The sequence below is a fragment of the Taudactylus pleione genome, unplaced genomic scaffold (genome assembly GCF_031769625.1).
Source record: "Taudactylus pleione unplaced genomic scaffold, aTauple2 ptg000066l, whole genome shotgun sequence".
NCBI lineage: Eukaryota > Metazoa > Chordata > Amphibia > Anura > Myobatrachidae > Taudactylus > Taudactylus pleione.
This window is the reverse complement of record NW_028284468.1, coordinates 4,950,223-4,975,299: the sequence shown is the minus strand read 5'-3', so window position 1 is coordinate 4,975,299 and position 25,077 is coordinate 4,950,223. Positions and strand designations below refer to the sequence as shown.

The 25,077-nt window shown below is 45.8% G+C and overlaps 1 protein-coding gene across 6 annotated transcripts in view; it reads left to right on the top strand.

Moving 5' to 3' along the window:
* Positions 1-25,077, top strand: part of AGFG1 (ArfGAP with FG repeats 1) — a 67,488-nt gene that overhangs the window by 9,296 nt on the left and 33,115 nt on the right. For all 6 annotated transcript variants that reach the window (XM_088466529.1, XM_088466526.1, XM_088466521.1 and 3 more), the window contains exons 2-4: positions 14,819-14,912; positions 20,064-20,179; positions 20,658-20,820. In XM_088466529.1, coding sequence (XP_088322655.1) covers positions 14,819-14,912; positions 20,064-20,179; positions 20,658-20,820 — 373 coding nt within the window. The remainder of the gene's footprint in view (positions 1-14,818; positions 14,913-20,063; positions 20,180-20,657; positions 20,821-25,077) is intronic.

Genomic DNA, 25,077 nt, shown 5'->3' with positions numbered 1-25,077 from the left:
CTCCTCTGTATATGCCATATATGCATATGTGACAGACTTGTATGATGGCAGCGTGCAGAAGGAAGGGTGTAGTAGGAGTTTTAACTATACCTGGACAATGTTATGTATCGTGAGCAACCCCTACTCATTTTGTTTTTAACCATTTGTCTTTGGCTCGTATTACTGCGCTGTTAAATGTATTAGGAGTGTGTCTGATTTCCTGGCAGATTTATGTTTGTAGTGCTGTTGGCAGTCCTCTACAGCACACACTTTCCTGCTTGTGCTGATCATTCCTGGTAGAGCCGGGAGGCGAAAGGCTACACTCCCACACAGATACCAACCTAGGAGGTTTATTTATCAAGCAGTGAAAAACTTAGTGAAGCTGACCAGTGGAGAAGTTGCTCATGACAACCAATCAGCTCCTACCTATTATATGTAGACTGTACTTAATAAATGTTACTTCAAAGCTTATTGGTTGCTATGGGCAAATTCTCCACTGGTCCGTTTCACTAAGTTTTTCACTGCTTGATAAATAAACCCCTAAGTCACCTGCCGCTACCTGCTTCTGACATATATAGGGGTATTCAATATGGAGCGAAAACGCCGTTTCTGTGATGTTTTCGCTCGGATGACGTAATTTTCGCCGCTTTTGCGTTTACACCATATTCAATTTGAAAACTTTTCGCCGGTGCGAAAAGTATATTGCATTCGACCCTGCAAAAAAGTATCACCAAGCAATGGGTGGCGAAAAAAAGTGCAGAATTGGTGTTTTGGGGTGCAACATTTCGGAAACCACACTGCAACCTTCAGACAGTCCCCCAAAGGTAAATTGTGTCAAAATGTAAAAAAAAAAATACCTCAGAAGACCCCTAAAAAAAGCACTTTCATTTTGGGGGCAAAAAAAAAATTGGGGGTACAAAGTTAAAAAGTAGCGAACTACAATCTCCCCAAGTATGCCCCAAGTGTTTTTTTTCATTGCAGGTGTTTGCGGCAGGTGGATTTTTCACATTTTTTAACACCTTCACTTCAGCAACTTTTAAATATGCTCACCCCCATTTTCAAGTACCCAAAATGTGCTGGGACTACTTATTTTCAGCAAAAATAAACCTTCTAAATACTATTCTTCACCACCTTCCCAAATCCCCAAAATAGCAGCTATCGAGCCCGTTTAAAGACCCCAAAAACCTTCAGCAGGGCTAATCGGGGGTATCCAGAGTGATCCCCCAAGTCAGAGCATCTCTTTGGGGGTGTTAGGGTAATTTCCCCAAAAATCAGCAAAGTTTTCGCTGATTTCACATTCGCCGGGTGCCGTTTTCGACGATTTCATATTGAATACGGGTATAATCGGGGGCGCGCGTGATACTTTTTCGCCGGCAAAAGCGCCGATGTGCAGCGGAAACTTCGATCCGCATAGACTGCGAAGATTCATATTGAATACCCCTAATAGTGTTTATTATCTGTTCTTATGTACTCAATGTTTTAATTCTGTGACAAGCATTTATGTTAAATCAACACTGAACCTAAAATGCAAGTTGCTTTTTATAGTAAAATTTCAGTTTTATAAATAAAAAAATAAAAAATGGTCTTTGTTAAGCATAAACATGTAATGTATGATATATTATGGTAGTTACCAGGTATAGAGAGCCTTGAAAGAGATGTAGTTGGCATCCTGACGCACACAATGCCAGCGGTCAGAATACTGGCGCCGGAATCCTGACAACAGTCAGAGGCCCGGCTCCAGAATTCCGACAGCTACGATCCCGACGGTGAGTGTTTTGGGTTAGTAGGGTTAGGCACTAGGTGGAGGGCTGGAGTCAGGCTGCTGAGGAGGAAGAGGGATGGGTTAGGGTTAGGCTGCGGGAGGGGAGGGTTAAGCTGGGTACACACTAGATCAGTGGTTCCCAAACTTTTTTGAATCACTGAGCCCTAGAGTATCGGCATATTTACCATGGCACCCCTAGACCAAAAGTTTCTTATTGAGAATTCAGCAAACATTAAGTGAAGTAAATTGTGCTTATATGTCACCATTGGGTTCAGTTATGTGGTGGTTGACATACAAAACCAGTACTAATGACCGACCGGCAATCAAAAAATATGTGGACAAAAAGGAAGTGCAGCCTTATCACACTGACTGATAATCATTTTATTTGGTACTGGACCACCAACCAGAGTCACCCATGCCAGTGCTCTGAAGCACCAAGTTTGGGGACCACTGCACTTGACAATATATTTGTCGTTTTCAGGCTAATCTGAATGAAAAATCATGCACATCGTCCAGTGTGAACGTACTATTGCGTGCTCCTGTGCGTTGTTCATCGCATCTTCAGATCAGGCAGATGTGTACATCCGAGGGCCGACACCATGCTTCTGGATGCGGCGGGGGAATGATTTTTCGTGCAGTTGTACACTAGATTGTGCAGTGTGTATAGACCGCTTGATATATATTGTGCCGTCGCTGGGTACATACATCGTCTAGTGTGTAACTGGCCTTAGGCTTAGGCTTTGGAAGAGGTGGGTCAGGGGAAGGGTTAGAAGACTTACTTGCATGCGTTGGGATTTACACTGTCAGGACTAAGGTGCCGGGATACTGACAGCCGGTATCGCGTACCCAGCCCTTTCTGTCAGATTGCACTTCATTTTCCAACTGATCACACCTATGAATTTTACGGAGATGCGGTTTGACCCAAATTATCTGCAACGTATCCATAGCAGGTCTGAAGGTAAAAACCAGAAGTAAACATTGAAAGCAATATATGTAAGTTGTTGATGGAAGCTAACAATTGATGATTGTGTGATGTAGCACACAGAGCCGAAATAAAGTGCTGAGGTCTGTAACTGCCATCTGCATGCCATGGTCTGTTCTGGCACCTTCGGCCCTTGCAGTGCTCTGTACTAGTTTTCCTCCTTATATCAATGAGAGCCTTGATGCCTGGACCAAAACGGCAGCCATGGGGATGAGCGCACTGCCCAGCTCCTCTTTTGGGCTCTGAACGAATGTACTTATCTATTGGGTGTAATGTATTTTGGGGACACACAAGGAAAAGAACATATTTGTGTATGTCATTGTACCTTATTTTAAATCATTGAAAACACGTTCTACTCCTGATTTGCTATGAAAATGTTTTTTTTTTTTTTTTTAAAGATTGAAAATTAACAGAATTATTCCACAACATTCAAATATGCTTTATTTTACTGATTTACATTTCAAAGTTAGAAACCTGAGCATAATATGTACGAGCTGATACTCTCTCTGTTTAGCTCTACAGCAATTTTTGATCAAACTGTGATAGTCATTTTAATTGAATCATTTCTGGCTGGATCTTGTGACATAATTATGGTCCATTTTCCTTTTTAACTTTTATGTGATTAATAGATCAATTAATCATAACTAATTAGCTAGTTACTAGTTTAACTTGTTCTCATGTGCTGTAAAATTCTCCATTTCTAGACTTTGTTTTTCAGACTATTTAGGAAACACCATTTCACCAGTGCCACAGGTAAAGTGCTCGCTGGTTTGAAAACAAAGAATAACTTGACTGCAAACAAACTGTGCCATTGAGTTTGTGTTTGAGGGTAAATTCCTAACTAGCACACACCTACACATGTACACAGTGACTGACTGAAGCTGGCGGAATGTGGAGCGTACACTTTGCTAAAAGCCTTGGTAATAATAGGCTATAGGGACGTTAAGTATTAAACTTGGGAAAGGAAACTTAGTGGAGAAGTTGCCCATAGCAAATAGTCACCTTCCACAGTTTTAGCATTCCCTTACTGCCAAACTGAGGCAGGGCATGCTAGGATGTATAGTTCCAGAACAACTGGATTGCCACCAGTTGCATACCCCTGTTCTATAGAAAGTACTTATAAATGCTAGTTACAAGCTGATTTGGTTGCCATAGGCAACTTCTCAACTTGTCCCCTCCATAAGGTTTGATTAATTTCTCCCTTATGAAATGACACTCATATTGGATATTCTTAACACTCATATCTTTGGGGGGGTGAATTCAGTTGTTAGTTCCGGTGGCTCTGCCTTATGGGCACCCGATGGAGCAATTCAATTGTTGCTCAGTTCGGGCACGATAGGCGTAGCATTTCTGCTTGCACCCTCCTGAGGTGGAGAGCAGAACTATATGATAAGTCCTGGTTCTGGGTGCCCAAACTAATGTTTGGGTGCACTAACCAGGCTTTTAGAAGGGTTTAGCCACTTTACGGGGCTAAACCCTGTCTAATTTTACACGCGATAATTTTTGGGTGCCCAAAAACAATTGAATTGCAATATTTGGCGCCAATTAATTAGCACACCCTAATATACAATTGAATCGCCCCGTTTGTGAGCATTTTTTATACTTGTAATGGAGCTCCATCTGTGTAAGATAATTATAAGTTGTTTGCTTTTTCTAGGCTCCCCTTTGCAGTTTGGTGGGAATTAAAGTGTCGCCTCGGGGGGGTTGGAACACTGATGGTTTGTTGCCTCCAATTTTCCCTTGCGCCCCCTAGAGGTGCTTAGTAAAATTAGTGCTATTAGGCTGCTGTAATACCCCTCTTCATATCACCAGAGAGCAGGCTCATTTTTCAACGGATGGCTCCATCCAAAGCTATAAACTTCATTTTGGGTGGAATTAAGTGACACAACAAACTGTTACATGGCTGTGCTTTCCGAATCTGAATGGGAAGCTGGCATGTGAGGGTCACGGACTGTGTTGCTGCCGAGTGTTAGAGAAGCTTTGTGGCTTGAACCGGCAGGGGCAGGGCAGGGCATGAAGGGAACACTGGGAATTTACATCTCTTACCTCATTCCACTGAAAACAACATTATTAGTTTTGGCTGGGAAAAAGCCTTCTGCATGTAGTGGTATGAGCCAGACTCAACATACTTGACTGTGATGTTGCTGCTTCTCTGGGAAATAGAGAGAAACACCCTGTACTTCATAATTCCTTCATAGGACTGCAGCAACGATAGTCAGTCTGTACATTGCTTCTCCTTTATACTGGTACCTCTGTACATGAATGTGCCTCCTTCAGGTGATAACAGCAGGATTCAATGACCAATACAACCCACATATCTGGCATTTTAGGTTCATTTGTACATTTAAGCTGTTACCGAGCAGTTTCATCATCTTTTGCAAATGGAAATGACCTTATGTCCAGATGGCAGGAACCAGAAAAGCAGCGGGTAGAATTGGTAAAAACAAATAAAATAATTATGAGTAGTGTACATTCAGATGGAGCTTGACGTGTATAGCAGATGGTGAAAATGGTCAGACTTGGTTGGCCCAAGTGCCTGTTATCTGCTGTGTAATTCTGTGTCAGTACCTTCCAGTGCTCGCTGTGCAGTCAGCAAATAATTGTGTGAGACGCCTACAGTTTTATCCTAGCGGGACACAACCTGGCTTTGTCAGAGTATTCTGCCGCCTAGTTGTTGTCACACAACTGCTGGTACGACTGAAAACAGATTCATTTGCTCCTGAAATGTTCGAATAAAGTATAAATATATATTCTGCAAGATTTCCCTTTTTGGTCATACTGATACGTCCAACTTTGTACCATGACGTAAATATTTGTCCTGGGACAGTGGGTGGGAGTCAGAGGGCTGCAGTGCCTTATATACACATAATCATCTTTCTACTTCAGGGTCCATAGGGTATCCACAGGATACCTTGGGGTATAGGTGTGACGTCAGTCGCAGGGCACCAAAGAGTTAAGCTTTCAGCCTCCCAGGATGCACTAGGTCCCCCTCCTATACCCCGCCCCCGGGCCAAGGCACCTCAGTTTAGTTTGGTGCCCGGCCGGAGTCGGGTGCACCTGTTGGAGTGGGGGCTAGAAGAGCCCCTGAAGCTTTTTCTTCATGCAGCTGTGGCTGCACATCTGGATGAACAGCATGGACAGTCAGTCCTGACGTCCATGCTGTCTTCCCTACACCCCGCCGGTACCAGAACGCCGGTACTGATCCGGGGATGCTGGTGGGCGTCTGGGGTCACAGCTAGCGGTGACCCCAGATGCTCCGGACCATGGCCGGATTCAAGGTAAGCAGCGGGGTCCCGCGGTGGGTCCCCGCTGATCACATGGTCCTAAGTCCCCAGGCAGGGGGCTCCCTGGGGACTGGCTGCAGCGTGGAGCCAGGCGACCAACCTGCGCTTCCACTACCCCCTGGGACAGCGGACCGCAGCAGAGCGGTAGCGCTGCGGCGTCCCAGGGGTTAAATGCATGCCAGGGGAGCGCGCCTTCCCTGTCTCACAGCCGGCGCCTCCCCCGCTGCACACAGCCCTCTCTGCACTGTGCTGACTGGTCCTGTGTCAGCGCTCCTCCCCCAGGCCAGCTTCTCTCTGCTCCTCGGCGGCCATCTTCTCTGCAACGCATGGTGAACGCTGCTGGAAGTCTGGAAGGAAGCATCGTGGTCTGGGTCCCCCCGCATACCTCTCCTCCGCTGTGGCTCAGGTCTGTGTATGCAGCGCTGTGTCCTACCAGGCCCTGTGTCTGTGTAGTTGAGTGATCAGCGCTGTTAGTGCAGGAATTGTTATTTCTCTGCATTGTATGTGACTGTGCTAGCGCTGCCTGTAACTTTTCTTCTCTAAACTGTCAGCTTTATTACTGTCCCTGTTCTTTCTGCTAAAGCCCTTGCGGTGCGGTGCTGCAGGGTGGTCTCTCGCCTATTTAATACTCAATTGGTGAGAGAGGTCACATACGTGGTGCCATCATGTCTGAAAGTGATTTTCCCCTCCGGCTACAGTGTACCACGTGCAAAGTACCGTTAGCGGAGGGGGAGGGTAGCGCGGAGGGCCTTTGCCGGCAGTGTTTGTCCATGGCGCGGCCTATTACGGTTACAGCACCGGTACAGGAGCCGCCCTGGGCTTGTTTCGCTCAGGCGTTAACAGCTTTAGTGGGCCAGTTAGCTCCGCAGCCCGCGTTTACTCCGATGGGTTTGTCCCAGCAGTCTGTGGTGTCGTCACCCATGCAGGGGTTCCCACGACAATTGGTGGTACCCCACAGTCTCCCTATTTCCCCGCTCCCGGGTTCTCAGGAGCCAGCGTGGGTTAACTCCCTGACGAGTTCTGTACAGCACTTGTCGGATGTGTTGCAAGGGGAGTCTGTGATGCTGCCTCATAAAAGGCCGGTGGCGTCTCTGTCCGCTCCTTAGGAGGATGACGAAGGGACGTCTGATGATGGGGAGATTCTGGATCCTTACGATCAGGAACCTTTCCATACTAAGGACGCTGATGCTAAGTCCAAAGTATATATTCCTGGACTTATTCGGGCGGTCCGCACAGCCTTGGTGATTGAGGACGAAGTTCCCCCAGCGGCTAAATCTAAGTATGCCTTTTTCAAAGATGTGAAGGGCGATGCCACAGTCTTTCCTCTTTCGGGTCAGTTGGTGGACCATTTAGAGGAGGCGTGGAAACAACCTGGCAAAAGATACCAGCCGCAGAGACGCCTGGCGGTGGCTTATCCGTTCGCGGATAATTATTTTGCTAAGTGTGAATCCCCTCCACAGGTGGATTCTCACGTGACCCGTCTTGTCCGTAGTGCCACATTGCCGATGCCATCCATGTCCTCCCTTAAGGATGCTACGGACCGCAAGGTAGAAATCTGCCTGAAGTCCGCTTATTCCCTTGCAGGGGGGGCAGCACGGCCGGCTATGGCCATTTGCTGGGTTGCCAGAGCGATGGAGCGCTGGGCGGATTCATTAGAGGCTTCTTTTGAATCCGACTGTCCGGCCGAACAGGAGGAGTTGATTGGCAATCTCCGTGATTCGGCCACCTACATCAACGAGGCGGCTCTAGACATTAGTACTCTGGTGTCTAGAATTTCTTCAGCAGCGGTAGCTGCTCGTCGCACCTTGTGGCTGCGATCCTGGAAGGCGGACGCAGATCCAAGAAAGGTCTGGAAGCGTTGCCGTTTACCGGAGAAGTTCTCTTCGGTCCGGATCTGGATAAGATTGTTGACACGCTGGCGGCAGCCAAATCTGCTTGTCTCCCGTCGGCCGCTGCTCCTTCTGGTTCTGGACCATCGTCCTTTCGGTCATCTAGGGCCCAGGGCAAGCCCAAACCACAGTCGTTTCCTCGACAGGCTGGCCCTAAGAAATCGGTCAAGCCCCGGAAACAGGCATGGAGTACCAGACGTCCGGCCCCCAAGCCAGATGACAAGCCTGCGGCCTGACGGTCCGGGTCTCCCCTTGGGGGATCCCAGGGTGGGAGGCCGCCTGCTGCAGTTCTCCCGGTGTTGGTCGTTCACTACGACAGACACTTGGGTTCTGGAGGTGGTCTCTCACGGGTACGCCCTCTCCTTCCGGCACAGACCCCCGGCTCGATTCTTCACCACGGGTCTACCATCAGACCGGAACAAGGCTACGGAGCTGCGGAAGGTATTGCACACTATGCTCCAGGCTGGAGTTATAGTGCCTGTTCCATTCTCCCAGAGGGGCCAGGGTTTCTATTCAAATCTATTTTTGGTACAGAAACCCAATGGGTCATATCGTCCGATTCTCAACCTCAAAGCACTCAACAAGTCTTTGCGGGTCCCGAAGTTTCGGATGGAGACCCTACGGTCCATCATTCTGGCGCTGGAACCTGGGGACTACATGGTGTCATTGGACATACAGTACGCTATGGCGGTCATGGCGGCTTCTCTGCGGCTGCAAGGAGTCCGCATGTTGCCGTACTTGGACGACCTGTTATTGGTGGCAGGATCTCCAGAGCTCCTGTTACACCACTTGGACCTGACCATTGCACTGCTGCAACGGCACGGCTGGCTAATCAACTGGCAGAAGTCCACTCTAATCCCGTCTCGGAGGATTCTGCATCTTGGAGCCTTATTGGACTCGGGACAGCAAAGGATCTTCGTGACGGAGGACAAGATCTCTGCTTTACAGTCAAGGGTGCGCAGTTGTCTGCACAGCCGCCGGGTGTCCTTACACTCGGCGATGAGGTTACTGGGCTCCATGGTGTCGGTGTTCGACATGGTGGAATACGCCCAGTTTCACTCCAGACCTCTGCAGCACCTGATCCTGTCCAAGTGGAACGGGCTGCCTCAGTCTCTGAAGTTCCAGACGATTGTGCTCACCCCGGAGGTTCGCCTGTCCCTTGCGTGGTGGTTAAAGACGACCCACCTCAACAAGGGACGTCCGTTCTGGGTTCCAAATTGGGTCCTGTTGACAACGGACGCCAGTCTTCGGGGCTGGGGAGCAGTTTCGGGTCCACACTTGTTCCAGGGCAGGTGGACACCGACAGAAGCGGAGTTTCCAATAAATATCTTGGAACTCCGTGCGGTCTTCAATGCTCTCCTGCAGGCACAGCGGTTTCTCCAGGGTCACCCGGTGCAGGTCCAGTCGGACAATGCTACCACCGTGGCCTACATAAACAGGCAAGGAGGAACTCGCAGTCGGGCGGCTCTCGTAGAGGTCTCTCGGATCCTGGTTTGGGCGGAGCGCAATCTTCCGGCCATATCAGCGGTCTTCATCCCGGGAGTGCTAAATTGGGAGGCGGACTTTCTAAGTCGCCAGGCCGTTCATCCAGGGGAATGGTCCCTGCACCCGGACGTTTTTCAACTACTGGTGGACAGGTGGGGTCTTCCAGAAATCGACCTCATGGCGTCCCGGCACAACAACAAGTTGCCGGTGTACGGGTCTCGCACAAGAGACGAAGGGGCGTCTCTGGTGGATGCTCTGTCCGTCCGGTGGACGTTCAGGTTCGCATACCTGTTCCCTCCGGTCTCCCTTCTTCCACGGGTAATCCGGAAATTCAAACAGGAAGGAGGGACGCTCCTGTTGATAGCTCCCGCGTGGCCCAGACGGCACTGGTTCTCAGACCTTCAGGGTCTGTCCGTGGACAGTCCTCTGCGGTTGCCGCTACGACCGGACCTTCTGTCTCAGGGTCCTTGTCTTCACCCACACCTGACTCGGCTGTCTTTGGCGGCGTGGCTGTTGAGACGGCCATGCTGAGGTCCTGGGGGTTTTCCAGCTCTGTGGTGCGTACCATGTTACGAGCTCGGAAACCGTCTTCCGCGAGGATATACCATCGCGTGTGGCATACGTTCTTCCAGTGGTGTCGACCGAGAGGTTATGCACCGCGGGAGTTTCGTCTGTCTCGGATTCTCGCCTTCCTGCAAGCGGGACTAGATCATGGGCTTCGCCTTGCTTCTTTGAAGGTACAGGTTTCGGCCCTATCTGTCTGGTTTCACCGTAGGATTGCTACAATCCCGGATGTGCGCACCTTTATGCAAGGTGTTCTCCGTATTCAGCCGCCCTTTGTTCCACCTGTGGCGCCTTGGGATTTGGCTGTGGTCCTGAGGGCTCTCCAAGGACCGCCGTTTGAACCACTGGGCTCAGTGGATATTAAATGGCTAACAGCTAAGACTGTTTTCCTTCTGGCCGTTGCTTCAGCCAGACGTGTTTCTGAGTTAGGGGCTCTTTCTTGTAGACCCCCTTTTCTTGGTTTTTCATGGGAACAGGGCAGTGCTCCGCACTCGGCCCGAGTTTCTTCCCAAAGTTGTTTCCCAGTTTCATGTTAACGAGGAAATAGTTGTTCCGGCCTTTAACTCACCGGGTCTTTCCGTGGGTGAGGCCTCTTTGGATGTTGTGCGGGCCTTAAGGACTTATGTTGACCGCACTTCTTTGTTTAGGAAGTCGGACGCTTTGTTGTCCTCTATGGCTTCTGTAAAAAGGGTTGGCCTGCTTCAAAGCAAACTTTGGCAGCCTGGATCCGTATGGCTATTTCTGAAGCTTATCTTCATGAAGGCCTACCGGTCCCTCCTTCTCTGAAGATCATTCCACTAGGTCTGTGGGTCCTTCGTGGGCAGCTCGACGTGGTGCCTCGGCAGTTCAGATCTGCAAGGCTGCTACGTGGTCTTCTGTCCATACCTTCGTGAGGTATTACAGGTTTGACACCTTCGCCTCTCAGGATGCTTCCTTCGGGCGGCGGATTCTCCTTTCTGCACAGGAGCGTCCCCACCCTTAAAGGATACTGCTTTGGGACATCCCCAAGGTATCCTGTGGATACCCTATGGACCCTGAAGTAGAAAATATGAGATATGGTAAGAACTTACCCTTGTTATCTCTATTTCTACGAAGTCCATAGGGTTCCACAGGACTCCCGCCCTGTCGCACCTGTGCTGCAGATGGGCTTTGCTCTGGTCACCGGTTTTCCGTCTCCCTCTGGTGAGAATGTGATTCTTGTATGTGTCCAGATCTTTGTTCTCTCTCTTCCTTCTCCTCCTCCGGCCTATGGCTTGGTAACTAACTGAGGTGCCTTGGCCCGGGGGCGGGGTATAGGAGGGGGACCTAGTGCATCCTGGGAGGCTGAAAGCTTAACTCTTTGGTGCCCTGCGACTGACGTCACACCTATACCCCAAGGTATCCTGTGGAACCCTATGGACTTCGTAGAAATAGAGATAACAAGGGTAAGTTCTTACCATATCTCATATTTTGTGTTATATAATGACAAAGCTGTTTTGCTACATACTTGGTGTATAGAATAGCTCTTTACCTACATACATTGCTGATGGCTCATCCAACCTGAAAATCTGGAGTATGTTTCTGTCTTGGACATTTTATTGCAAGATCTGCTATTCGTGTAGGTATACAATTTTTACAGTGCCATTTGATTGTATAGGTTGAGTCTCCCATATTCAACTGTTCCAAAATACAGAATTATTTTGGCATGACTGAGATAATGAAACTTTTGATTTTTATTGGTTCAATGTACACAAACTTTGTCTAAGGCACAAATTATTAAAAATATTGTATAAAATTACCTGCAGGCTGTGTGTATAGGGTGTATATGAAACATACATGCATTCTGTGTGTATATTTTGGTTCCATTCCCAAGATATATCATTATGATATGCAAATATTTAAAAAAAGGGACTATTCTGTTATCCAAAATACACCTGGTCCCAAGCATTTTGGATATGGGAGACTCAACCTGTAATCTGTGTGCCAAACGGCTTCTGTGTCAAAGAAGACGTAGTCCCATTATTTTTCTGCCTTTATAATTCATGGCTTCCCCCACTAAGAGAACTGGATTAACGTAAAAACATTTTTATGGCTTCATTAATGTTTTGTTTTTTTTTCTTGCAAGTCCTTTATATAACCGGGGTGGGGAATTTCAGCAAATCTCACTGGAGTACTGAGGGAAACTATCTCCAAATGGTTCTTTTTAAGCCCTGGCAGACTAAAAAAAAAACCTTGCACTTATAAAACCAGTCGGTTAGAAATAGTCCTGTAATTCAGGTGTGTTAACAGTATACTGTAGTGTCTCAATATTAACCAGGCAAGTTGCGTGAGCTGTATTTCACTAATGTAGTACTGTAAATGGGGATAGTGTAAGCAGTGTCTCACCTCCTGAACTTTATACAGGCTAAATGAAGACCCAGACCCGTGCTGCACTATTAATATAGCTGTGCCATTTATTCTCACAGGAAAGTAAAGCACTTTGCTCTGTAACCCTTGGAATGACTTGTATTGCAGCGCTGTCTGCACGCTTGCCTTTCTTACAACTCCTCTGGCTTTATAGTAATCCAACTTCTGAGTGTTAATAATAAAGCCTGCACTAGGCAGATGGGGGAACATAACATTGTCCTCATTTACCTCCATCACATACAAGTGATGGGTACCTGGTGCAGTTATTTGTTAGTGTGACCGACGTACCTCCTAGTTCTGCATCAAGTCTTCCATCGTTGCATTTGTAATGCTCTGGCCAGTCATGTATACAACTGTTATATGGCCAACTACAAACATTTGCTAAGCTATACAGTGTATATAAGGAATTGTTAGAGATAGAAATACCTAATATAAGGCAGTTAATTGAGAGACCGTTTATTTTATTTTTATATAGTGAATGGCACCATTCTGATAAGAAAAGCTGAGCAGATGATAGGCCATACATTATGTGGCTATAAATAGGGTCCCGCTAATCCAGGCTACTAATGGGAAAGGCTAATTACTCATGTAGTTTATTTTTTTTCAGTCCAATAGATAACTGTAGATCAGTGTTTCTCAAACCCAATCCTCATGTAATCCTAACAGTGCATGTTTTCCAGATCATCTAGCTGGAGCATGTGTGTTAAGCTGGGTACACACACTGACCGCTATATCTGTCCAATCTGTCTGGTAGGAAGGAAAATCTGGTAATGTATGGGAGCAAATACCAATAGAAATATGCTCCAAAACCCTGCAAGACAGACCAGATGTTCCTTTCCACCAGACTGATTGGACAGATATATCTGTCAGTGTGTACCCAGCTTTACTTGACCAACACAATAGATCTAAAGTGGTATTAATTATCAGGGCCGTAACTAGCGGTTTGCGAGTGGTGTCGATGCAGAGCCCTGCATCTGGCTAGCAAGGTGCCTGGAACGACATCCTGCAGCCAAGAATCTCTGCTGCAGTACCGCCCAGTGCGTCTTTAGGACGTATTCAACAAAAACACCACTACCTTTACAGCCCCATGGAGCATACTGAGAATGCTCCGGGTATTGCTGTCGTTCCCAGCAATTGTGGCCCTGCCTTCTCTGCATGACGTCAAGCATAGGTGGCGTCGCCTGCACCAGGACACACGGGAATCCCTTGAAAACATGCACTGTTAGTGTTCCATTAAACGCTGTTATGGATAATTGTGAATTATTTGGTCTCTTTGTGGGGTACCTGGGGTGTGACTGTGGGAAGGCACTTTGTATGGGTAGCTCTGCTCTCTCACCTGGAAGACACTTGTTACTGACTTGTGTGTAAATATGTGACTGTAGCCTAAATGTAACCCATTGTATTATACTCTAATTGTTGTGCACTTTTATCATGATGGACGCTGTGGGTTCTAGGATAGACATAGCCATAGCAAAAGACCAAGGACTGTTCATGTATTTTCTGCATGGACCATAGTGGCTATGTTGCATAATGGCAGCATGCAGTATGTTAAAATACACAACATAATAAACTGTAAAACACAATATACTTTTCATCATTGTGTTTTTATTTTTAATTGCTAAACTTTGGTTTTTAAACCTGACTCGGACAAAACAGGAAATTATCTTTTCCAAGGCAAACCCTTTTATAAATGCATTTGTGACCACTTCTTATCATTGTCTATATACCATGTTCTCCTATTTGTATGACTGCAGGTGTCCAGCTGGGATGAGGCACGTCACGGAAATGGGACATGTTCTAATGTAAAAATGCAAATGTGTAGTCACCTTTGGTACAATGATTGTCATTTTGACATCCATTTACATGTGCTTTATGGCCCATAAACACACGTGTAAAATAGATAATTGTAATACCAGTCCGTACATGGCCTTAGAGTGTCACCACACATCCTATGTGGACACTGGGCCAGCTGTTATGGGTATCGTTCAGCCATCCACAACATCTGCTACACAAGCAATCCGCTTACCACATGCTTCCAGCTACGTGTACCAGTAATTGTACAGGGTAATCCTATCTGCCAGTGTGCATGTAAGCCAGTAGTTGTTAGGGCTTGTATTACTTTTCCCGGGGAAAACAATGTGTGGCACAGTATGTACCCTGGATATTAGATTCCAGAGACGCAGTACTAATGGTGTAATACTACTGCACATTTTTCTGTTTGGTTTATCCACTCTCCTTGGTAAAATACCAGACTACAGGACAGGTATGCTGTTGAACACCCAGAAAATCAGATTTTTTTCATGAAAGGGAAAAAAAAACGATTGCCTTAATCCATGGTAATACTGTAGTGAGCAGTCTGTGTCTAGTGATCTGTCCATCCCAAAATACATTATGTACCATCACTGTTGGCTGTTTATTGTGACTTGATGGATTTCTTTGTTGTGCTACTATGTAAAGTATTATAGGTTTATCTTTCTACCTCTTTCAGGCGCGGTTTGAACCCACCCCACAGAGTGAAGTCAATCTCTATGACCACGTTTACACAACAAGAAATAGAATTCCTTCAGAAGCACGGCAATGACGTAAGTGTATCCATTATACCCACAGTATTCCCGCTTTGTAGCATAAGCCTAAACTGGTATTGTAGAGGAGCCGCAATAAGCTCAGCGCCTATCATCCACGTTGTTGCAGGACCTTTTTTTTTTTTTTTTTTTGAACTTCTAGAAACAATTTTTCTGTAGAACTCCTAAAATTTGGCTTTGCCATGGCCAGAAAACCTTGAGGCGGGTATCCACTTGCCGACAATGAAGGACTGAACGATTACGATATCATTCAGTCGTTCATTATACCGTGCAGTGTCCACACTGATATGTCGTTCAGTGCAGGCACCTTCCCTCACCCTCGACCATAACCTGACGATATTGTCAGGTTGACCGTCATGTTCTGGCAATGAGCGATGCTGACAATGACCAGCGGGAGCGCGCATCGCTGGTCTTTGCCGGCATATCCACTACACGATTAATGAACGATAACATGGTCGTTATCGTTCAATCGTCCATTTATATCGGCATGTGGATACACGCCTTTACCTTTCAGCTCTTTTAGCATGCTCACTAAGCACTTTTGTTGTGACACTTAGGTGTAAGTTTACTAAAGGTTGGTTTTTGGTTCTAAACCAAAACCAACATATACATTATGTTTGTGAGGCAGATGTACAGTACTAAGTTGTGGAGAGTGATAAACTATCAACCAATCAGCTCCTAACTGTCATATTTCAAATAATGCCTGTAAAGTGACAGTTAGGAGATGATTGGCTGGTACTTTAGCTCTCTCCACTTTATCACTCTCCAAGGCTTAGTACATCTCCTATGTTTGCCAACTGTGTGTTTTCAGTGTCAATTGAAAACCGACGGAGATGTCAGTCGTTTTTTTCCTGCTCTAAATGCTGTTGGTTTTGTTCATCCATTTTAAAACCGACGGCAATTAGAAGTACAAACATGACGGCAAGCTGTCCAAACAGAAGCACTGCACAGATGAGTGTTTCTGTTACTTCCACAGGCAGGTCTTAGTGTTCGGGTGGGTTTGCCGTCGCTTTGCTGCCGGGTTTTGTTCGGATTTAAAACCGACCATTAGTAAATCTCAGGTTTCTATAGTTGTTTATGAAAAAGTATCGATTGTTGATTCAATGCTGTAAAATATTGTAAAGTCTGGTGTTTGGTCGGTTTTTCCTTTTAGTAAATGACTGGTTTTGGTCGGTTTGCAAAACCGACGGAAAATCGCCCAAAAACGACCTTTAGTAAATGTATACCCCTTAACCTCTTCTATCAAACTAGAGATTATAAGTTTGTGAGAAGGGCCCTCTCACCTCTGAAAGCATTGTGGAATATTATAGAGCTTTAAAGATGTAAATAGTGTAGGAGGAGGACCTTGTGGCTTAATAATTTAAGGGTGCTGGTATTATGTGTTATAACAAACCTGCTGTTTGTTTTACTCGTGATTTGCTATGGTAAGATGCTGTGCAGAGGAGGCATTTTGCAAAGCCGCACCCTAAAAATGTTGTATACAGTTTGCACATTTACACTAAAATTGTTGCCTGAGTTATGTTTGGGCCTTAGTGACTTTCATCTAATGCCGTTACTGTACTATATAAATCTTGATTCTTTTCCCGTGACTGTCATTCAGCTAATAAAACATTAATACCCATTTCAGAAAGAGAAAATTACCCTGTAATTTGCTGGGTCTACCTGGGTCTTTTTTTCTGTGTGAAAGGGTCAACCCAGGTCGAAATTCCCGGGACTCCGACCTGGTTGCTACCAGGGTAATTCCTGGGTCTGACCTGGGTAGCCTCCTGAATGAAAGGCATGACCGGGGTTATGCTGATTGGAAGGAACAGTGGCCCTGATTCAGAGCCAGACGCTCTGACTGAGCGCTCGCTCTGAATCAGGGCCGGGCAGCTACCCACAGCTATAGCGAGCGGCCAGGAAGATGGTCGCGATGGTCAAGACCATAGCGACCATCGGGCTTGCGACGAGACCCTTGTGGTAGGGTCTCGTTGCCGCAAGCTCCAGAGAGTTTTCGGCTCAAACAGAGCCGAAATCTCTCCCACTGACATCACTCGTGATATCAGTGGGGCCGGGCCCAAACGGAGGCGTTCACATGGGAACGCCTCCATTTGGGCAGCCACTCCCCCGGCCCGCCCACCACAGGGGGCGTGCTGTCACTCAACATCGACAGCACGCCCCCTTTGGTACGAGACCTGGAGTGATGGCTTGCCCGTCGCTATCCGGGGTCTCATGCATGCGCACGACGGAGCCGGCTCCATCATGCGCTCTGGGCCACCATCGACCCGGTTACGAGCGCTCAGCGCTTGCGACCGGGTCTGAATCAGGCCCAGTGAGCGCTTGGAGATGACATCTTCAAATGCCCACTGACAGACGGAAGACCCACGTCACTGGAATACAAAAGTCCGATGTGGACGCCAACGACACAGGAATAACCCAAGTCAATCCGCCGATGTGAAAGGGTGTAAGTACTGAAACCCCAGCTTTAAGCTGAATTCAGTGTCCCGGATCCTAGCCAGGTTAAAGCCGGTGTTTCTGTCTGAAAGTGGTATTACAGTAGGTGTGCATGTAGCTGTATTCGCTGCAAGCTTGTAGCATATTCCCCATAGTAGGGTAGACTTCTGTTCTTTTTTGTTGTTAAATTCACGCAAAGGGGGTTGTTTATTTACAATAGGGCTATCATTGTTACGTTAAGTCAAAAGTGTTCTAGATAGAATCGGTCCAGTCATTGAAGAGTTCTGATTAGGGAAGATCTATTGGTATAAAGAGCAGTGTCACTTTGGTTGCAGTCAGGATTACAGCACTGATCAGATACGATCTCTTTTTAGTCTGGTAAAAGCTGGTACCTGTTTGCTTTGTTTTACAGCGGATAGTTGAGCTTTGTGACATGTTATTTGTATTTTTTATGTTTCAGATACAATCTTTGTGTGCTGTTTCCCTGTTCCTACATGTTCTCTCAAATGTAAAGTGCAACAGAAAATGTTGGTGCTGTATAAGTAAATGTTAATAATACTGTCTCTTCCCTGCTTACGAAACGCCTTCAATGTATAAGCTTCTGACCTTCGTCTAGGTATTTGTGCAGGAAGGGCTGACTACAGAACAGGAAATTATGAATGACGTACTTTAGGTTTCTGTGTCCACCCTGCTACTACCAGTTTTACTACACTGTAGTTGCGTGCTTTCCAAATGTTTCCCATATCTATACATTAGCGGGCTTTTTGTGTCCCCCTTCCCCCGGAAACGATTGTCACTTTATTGTGGTGCGGTGTTTGTTTTGTCATATAAAAACTAGTATAACAGGCCCGTCCTTCCCCGCACCCATACTTACCTCCGGGCAGCTGGTCCTCCTCTCCTAAGCCTGTCCCATCTCCCTCGCAGTGGGAGTCATTGGGGCCCAGGCGCATTGGGGAGGGGGTAGCCGTACACTATTATTGTATAGATGTAGGAAATTTTGCGTCCACAACCCCCAGCGATATCGGTATCAGTCATTTGTAGGTGTAAAGCATTTGCTGGTTGGCCACGTTATCCACGCATAGCTCTATTAAGTGCGCATGTTTAGCTTTTAATCAAAATGCAGTAGGATGTTTTCAGGGTAAATCTATTCCTAGAATAAAATGAGAACATTCCTCAGCAAGAAGTGTCAGACTGATGTATATCCCGCTTTATGCAACTCATGTTTTTGGGTCTGTCTAAAGGGGCCTATCCATTAGCAGATGAATTGAACGATATATTGTTCAATAGTTCAATTTATCTGCTATGGATAGGCCCTGAACGATGACAGGTTCACACTACTGTGGCCGATAAATGTAATCTTTCATCTCTCCAACATGTTGGTCAATTATCGCATATCGCTGCCAAATATTAGAAATATCGTGCAGTTTATATGCAGTAAACGACGAAAGACAAAAGATACTAGCAGCAGCTGCAGAGGAAAAAATCCACTCCCTGAATGATGTCATGCGATATCGTTCATTGTTCGTCGTTTGCCAAAATCTCTCATGTACATGACAGATATCGTTCAGCACAGCCCCCGGAATTTTCAAGGGATAGCTTTTGTCTTTCATCGCTCAGAAATACATCTGCTAATAGATAGGCCCCATTAGTTTTCTGGTTTGATAAATTATCTTGCCGAAAAGCCAATTGGCAGATAGGTACATTGCTACAATGAAGGAATTCACCTAAAAGACATAAATCTACAGATACCCAGTAGCATTCAATTCTTTGTCTATTTGGATCAATTTCCTTAATGTCTCCCACAAAAAAACACCCCACACAATTTTATGGTGCATTATTTACATCTTCCATGATGAGTGTATTGACTCGTGCTTCTTTGGTGTAGAACACAGGTTCTCAAACTCGGTCCTCAGGGCCCCAAAAAGTGCATGTTTTCCAGATCTGTTCACAGAATCACAAGCGAAATAATTAGCTCCACCTGTGAATGTCAGTGAGTAATGAGGACACCTGTGCACCTGCTGGGTGACCTGCAAAACGTGACCTCTGTGGGGTCCTGAGGACTGAGTTTGAGAACCATTGGTGTAGAATTTTCCCAGGCAGAAATGAAGGGTCCTCCTGCTGATGGAGAGGTTGGAAAAGCTCATATACAGCTGTAGTTTTTCAGTAGGAGAATTAGATCTAGATTTTTCTCACACACACACACACACACACACACACACACACACACACACACACACACACACACACACACACACACACACACACACACACACACACACACACACACACACACACACACACACACACACACACACACACACACACACACACACACACACACACACACACACACACACACACCTTTCTCCTACTGACTGATATCCTAGTAGAATGATTACTGCTGAATACAGATGCTTTACAAGGCTCATCAATTAAATAGGCAAACCTGTACTTTGATATTGGCGACTATGATAAAGTGAAATACAATACCACTGTGCAACTGAAGCCCAGCACATGTGGCATCCACAACCGCATCGCCATAGTTGTATAGTCTCCTTGTTCTAGCAAGTACAGTGTATGCACCTGAAAAAAATATAATACAGCTTTACAGTAATGACATAACACCGCATTTAATTGAATATACTTGAGTCACTTTATCAATATGGATAAGGTGCACGATTACATTTTACGTGTGTAACTTTATTTTTATTGTTTTAGGTTTGCAAACAGATTTGGCTAGGTTTATTTGATGATAGGTCTTCTGCAATCCCAGACTTTAGAGATCCACAGAAAGTGAAAGAATTCCTTCAAGAAAAATATGAGAAGAAGCGATGGTAACTAATTTATATATTATATTTGACCATCTTGTCAAGGGAATAAATATATTCTTCTATTAAAAGTACATTTCATTACTTTACAATTTGAGAAGAATACTTCCAGTGTTTAAAATAAACAGTGTATCTGTCTCGTAACACGGGTAAAATGTTTATCATTGGGCGAGGGTTGGCAAATTAGATTTCATTGTGTCTGGTGCCATAGTGATTGGCATTAATTATATTAAAATGGATAGGATCAGCTTTTATGTAAAAGTGTCTGAGAAATGGCTACTATCGGCCTGTGCGTCAGTACCTAGTTGTCTGATAGAGCCACGTGTGATGCTGTAGTTGTCCAATAGGCCATTCTCATTTTGTGATGAAACTGAATCAGGCGTGTAGCTAAATACGCCTGAGTGTGGATAGCTTCTCTTACTCTATAATCTCTCACTTGTTTTGTTTTTTTTCTCTCCCTCTTCTCTGTGCTGCCTTTTACTAGGTATGTTCCACCTGAGCAAGCCAGGGTGGTTGCCTCTGTGCATGCCTCTATATCTGGATCCTCTGCAAGTAGTGCTAGCAGTACACCAGAAGTCAAACCATTGAAAACTCTTCTGGGGGAATCTGCACCCTCTCTACATCTAAACAAGGGGACCCCTAGCCAGGTGAGCATGTGACTGCGCTTTCACATGAAGAATATGACCTATTTGTCATTGGCATTTGCAGTTTAAAGGCTGTATTGAGAATTCCAATCCCAGGGTTCCCAGATAAATCATAATCTATGTTCTGCACTAGCTCTTAGGTGCAACAGGCATCCATTGCGTCGAATATCTTCAATCTTATCCATGGGTTTGATTCAGCTTTACTTTGGAGGAATGGCAGCAATGGTTCTTTTTTTTTTTTTTTTTTGCATAGAGTGTGGGCAATAGGTTTACGGATAGTTCTGTGAATCCAAAGAAATGCATTGGACAATACAGGTGCCCCTCCATGGTTTGTGCAAATTAAATGTGTGTCTCAGAGGGTATTTAGTTAGGGTTAGGCTGCGGAGGGTGGGGAGGGAAGGTTAGGGTTAGGCTGGGAAGGGGAGTGCTAGTGTTAAGCTGCGGGAGGGACGGCTAGGGTTAGGCTGCGGGAAAGGTGGGTTAGAGGGAGGTTTAGGGTGGGATACTGTTGGGATGCCGACCGCTGGGATCCCGTACCCAACACTCTGTGTGGGGAGGTGGTGGTATGGTATTTTACAAAAATGTAATAATCATATGCAAGCCCAGCTACAGTACCTATCTCTTTTAGTACAATTGCTTTCAATTAAATAAGCATTTCAGTTTTCTCCTGAAAATATTGCTCGATTTAGTCTCCGCTATGGCGAATATTGTGCAGTTGCGTCAACAAGGCCGCTTCAAGAAAGATGACTTTTATCACACCACTCACCTTTCCAATTTTTAACAGGTTTGATGCTGAAAATAAGTTATTCTTAAATGGGCAGCGGTACCCCCACTACAAATTCTCAGCGATTCCCTGCGCTAGACGGCCTGGTATGGATTCCACTATGACAGGGAAACCATAAGCGTGGGAACCACCTGCTAGTGAAAGCCAACATAAGTCTGGTCACAGTACTGATACTTCTAGTAGATTGTGGGCAAAAGATAGTGAATGTTTTATTACAATACTTGGAGAAGGCCTTGAAGTACTCTTTTCAGCCAAAGTACAGCATAATCTCACTCCGTAACATGAATTGTCACCTCTACACTGTTGCACTATTTGGGGTGCTCCCTAGTTTGCTAGAAATGATTTCACTCTGCCAAGCTCCTCCCCTCCGCCCGCGCAGACTGCTGCTGCTCTGCCCACTTGTACCTGGCACAGAGCGGGTACAAAGCTGTCTTTGTGCTTCATAAATTCTCTCCAGACAGAGGCACTTTTTATTTCTTGCAAATCACTAATAGATGTGTTTTTGCTGTAAAAGTTATGGTAGATTCACCTTTGGGAGTATATCTTTAGGGAAAGATGTGTCACTTAAGATACCCAAAGTAAAGTACCCATGTTTTTCTGAACACATTATGTTCTCTGTTGAGAATTAAGTCATATTCATAAATCATTTTGGATCACTAGAGAATGTATGTACCCAGCAATGCGTTACCCCCACCGATGGGCCGACATCGTACGGCCTGTACAAACTAGACGACCCGATGCCCGATATGTCGGCCCCTGACGCAACCCGCTGCATGGGGTCGTCAGCCGCATCGTCAGGTCGGCCTTACATGCAGGCCAACCTGACGACCCCACGGGAGCACGCATCGGACAACATAGTGCATACACACTAGATATGCTGATCTCTGTCCAGTTCTTGCTGCTTTTCAGCTTTTTATTATGCATTAATACCCAGTCGCGACATGCTGAGTCAGTTACTGGCCTGTTTTCCAAATGCATTTCCCTGTTATGTACTCAAGATTATTTTCCTGTACTCGCCGCTCTCACATACTTGGGGGGTGGTGAATGAATACTTCCTCTTGTTTTTCCTGCCAGCTATCCGCTCTCATTCTTCCCTGTGTGACCTATTGCCCTGGCTCTGCTTTCTCTTCAGTACTCTTCCCCCCCCCCAATCCCAGAGTAACCACAAATAACTGGAAAAGGCTTTTTACAAGTGGTAAGAGTTTTTATAGTCACATGGCTCCAGATGATGCATGCTAACGTCGCCATCCAGCCGTAATGAACTAACCATCTAATTACCGCTGTTTACTACGTTCCTGCTGGAAATGTGGTCCCCCAGGGGAACAGGTACATAAGACGTGGTGAATTATTTATGGCCTTCAGTTCTGCATTGCATAGATTGTCATGACATCAAAGCAACCCATAGTCTTTTGCACTATGGGGAAGATTTATCAATCCTTGGAGAGAGAGTAAATACTAACCAATCAGCCTCTATCATTGTACAGGCTGTGTTTGAAAAATGACAGAAGCTGATTTGTTTTTACTTTATCTCTTTCCACTTATTCTCTCTACAAACTTTGATAAATCCCCCCCCCCCCCCATTTATTTGTAAATGACAAATCTTCATTCTGACCCATAAAGATAAAAACAATACACTTGATACATATTCCCTGACTCTTCTCGAGAGTTGGTCAATACCTCATTATAATGCTCCAGGTGTCCCCCTTTACACCGTTCCTCTGATAAGCTGGCGAGGCTGGGAGCAGTGAAGTAGGCTCAAATACAGGTTTATAGCATGACACGAGGGGTTAATCCTGCAGTTGTACGACTAGCTGAAAAAGTTTTGCACATATGTTCTCATACACAGCAGGTAAAGCTACAGTAAGCTTGTTTACCTCTTTGCTGTAAGTTTGGTCCAATTATATGGTGAAACACATCGTAATAGAAGTAATTGATCTGTATGGTAAAAATGTCTTCTGTACTCCTTAGGGTATGTTAAATTTTTGGTGCGTTCTAGTCCTCAGGAATTATGGTGGGTGTCTGTGTTAATCATCCTTATAAAGAAATAGCTGATTTCTTTAAGATGCATAATGTGGATCAAGTGGGAAACGACTTACTGAGCTTGGTACATTAGATGCTGTTGTTTTTGCTGTGTTCTATGGCTCATAGCTAATACAGCTTCTATTGTACAACCACATATTTTAGTTGTATCTGACCTGCATTTGCAGATCCATAACACATGCATCTTGCCTGTATGTAAGAGATGATTCTCACACTAATTTGTACTTACATCTTTCATATTCATCTGAACCTAGGGCCTGATTGAGATCCGCTCGTAAGCGGGTCGATGGTGTGCCAGTGCGCACGCAAGCCCCGGAGCGAGCGCAAAAAGCACTCGCTCCGTGGCTCACTACAAAAGGGGTGGCTGTCGATGTTGATCGACAGCACGCCCCGTTTTGTAGGCGTGGGGGGGGGTTTCTTCACAAACTGAGGCGTTCCCAAGCGAGCACCAGTGATGTCAGTGGGAGAGCTTCCAGCTCTATTAGAGCTGGAAGCTCTCTGGGGCTTGCGGCAATGAGACCCTACCGCTAGGGTCTCGTCGCAAGACCGATGGTCTTGGCCATCGCAACCATCATCTTGGCTGCTCGCAATAGCTATGCAAGCGGCCAGGAGGCCGCACCAAAAAAAAAAGCCCTGATTCAGAGCGAGCGCTCTTTTGAGAGCGTCCGTCTCTGAATCAGGCCCCTAGACCCCTGTGAAAGGAATGAGTTAAGAACTCCTGTCATTCACATACAATAGTTTATCATATATGTATGAATTCTGCAGCTATGTCATAATTTACCAGCATTTACCTCTTTAAGGGGTCAAATCTTCAAAAAATGGTGGATAGCATAATGTATGGGTTAAGCTCCGTACACATGGAGCGATCAGACAACGTTCAGATATCGTTGTCTGATCGTCCTGCATGTGTTGGATGTTCGATATCGAACATCCAGCACATGCACTAAGTCGATATCGACCAGGTTGGCCTGCATGCGCGGGCGATGGTTGATATCGACCATTGTTTGGGGGTTGGAAGGGCCCAAAAACAGGACAATATTAAGGATATGATCGATATCGTCCTGTTATATCTGACTGTGTGTATGCACCATACGAATTTTGAGAAGGCTGGACCTTATCATCCCACCCACTTCTAACCTCCCACTATGTTGACCCATGGTTCCAATTCACTCTAAGCAAACTTCAGACTGAAACACAATTTTAAAAAAGGATCTTTTTTAATGTAAAGGTGTATTTATTAAAAAGGAATTACCGTATATATTCGAGTAGAAGTCGACCCGAATACAAGCCGAGGTAACTAATTTTACCACACAAAACTGGGAAAACTTATTGACTCGAGTATAAGCCTAGGGTGGGAAATGCAGCAGCTACTGGTAGTAATCCCCCCCCCCCCTGGTATTTCCCCCAGTAGTAATATCCCCCCCTGGTATTGCCCC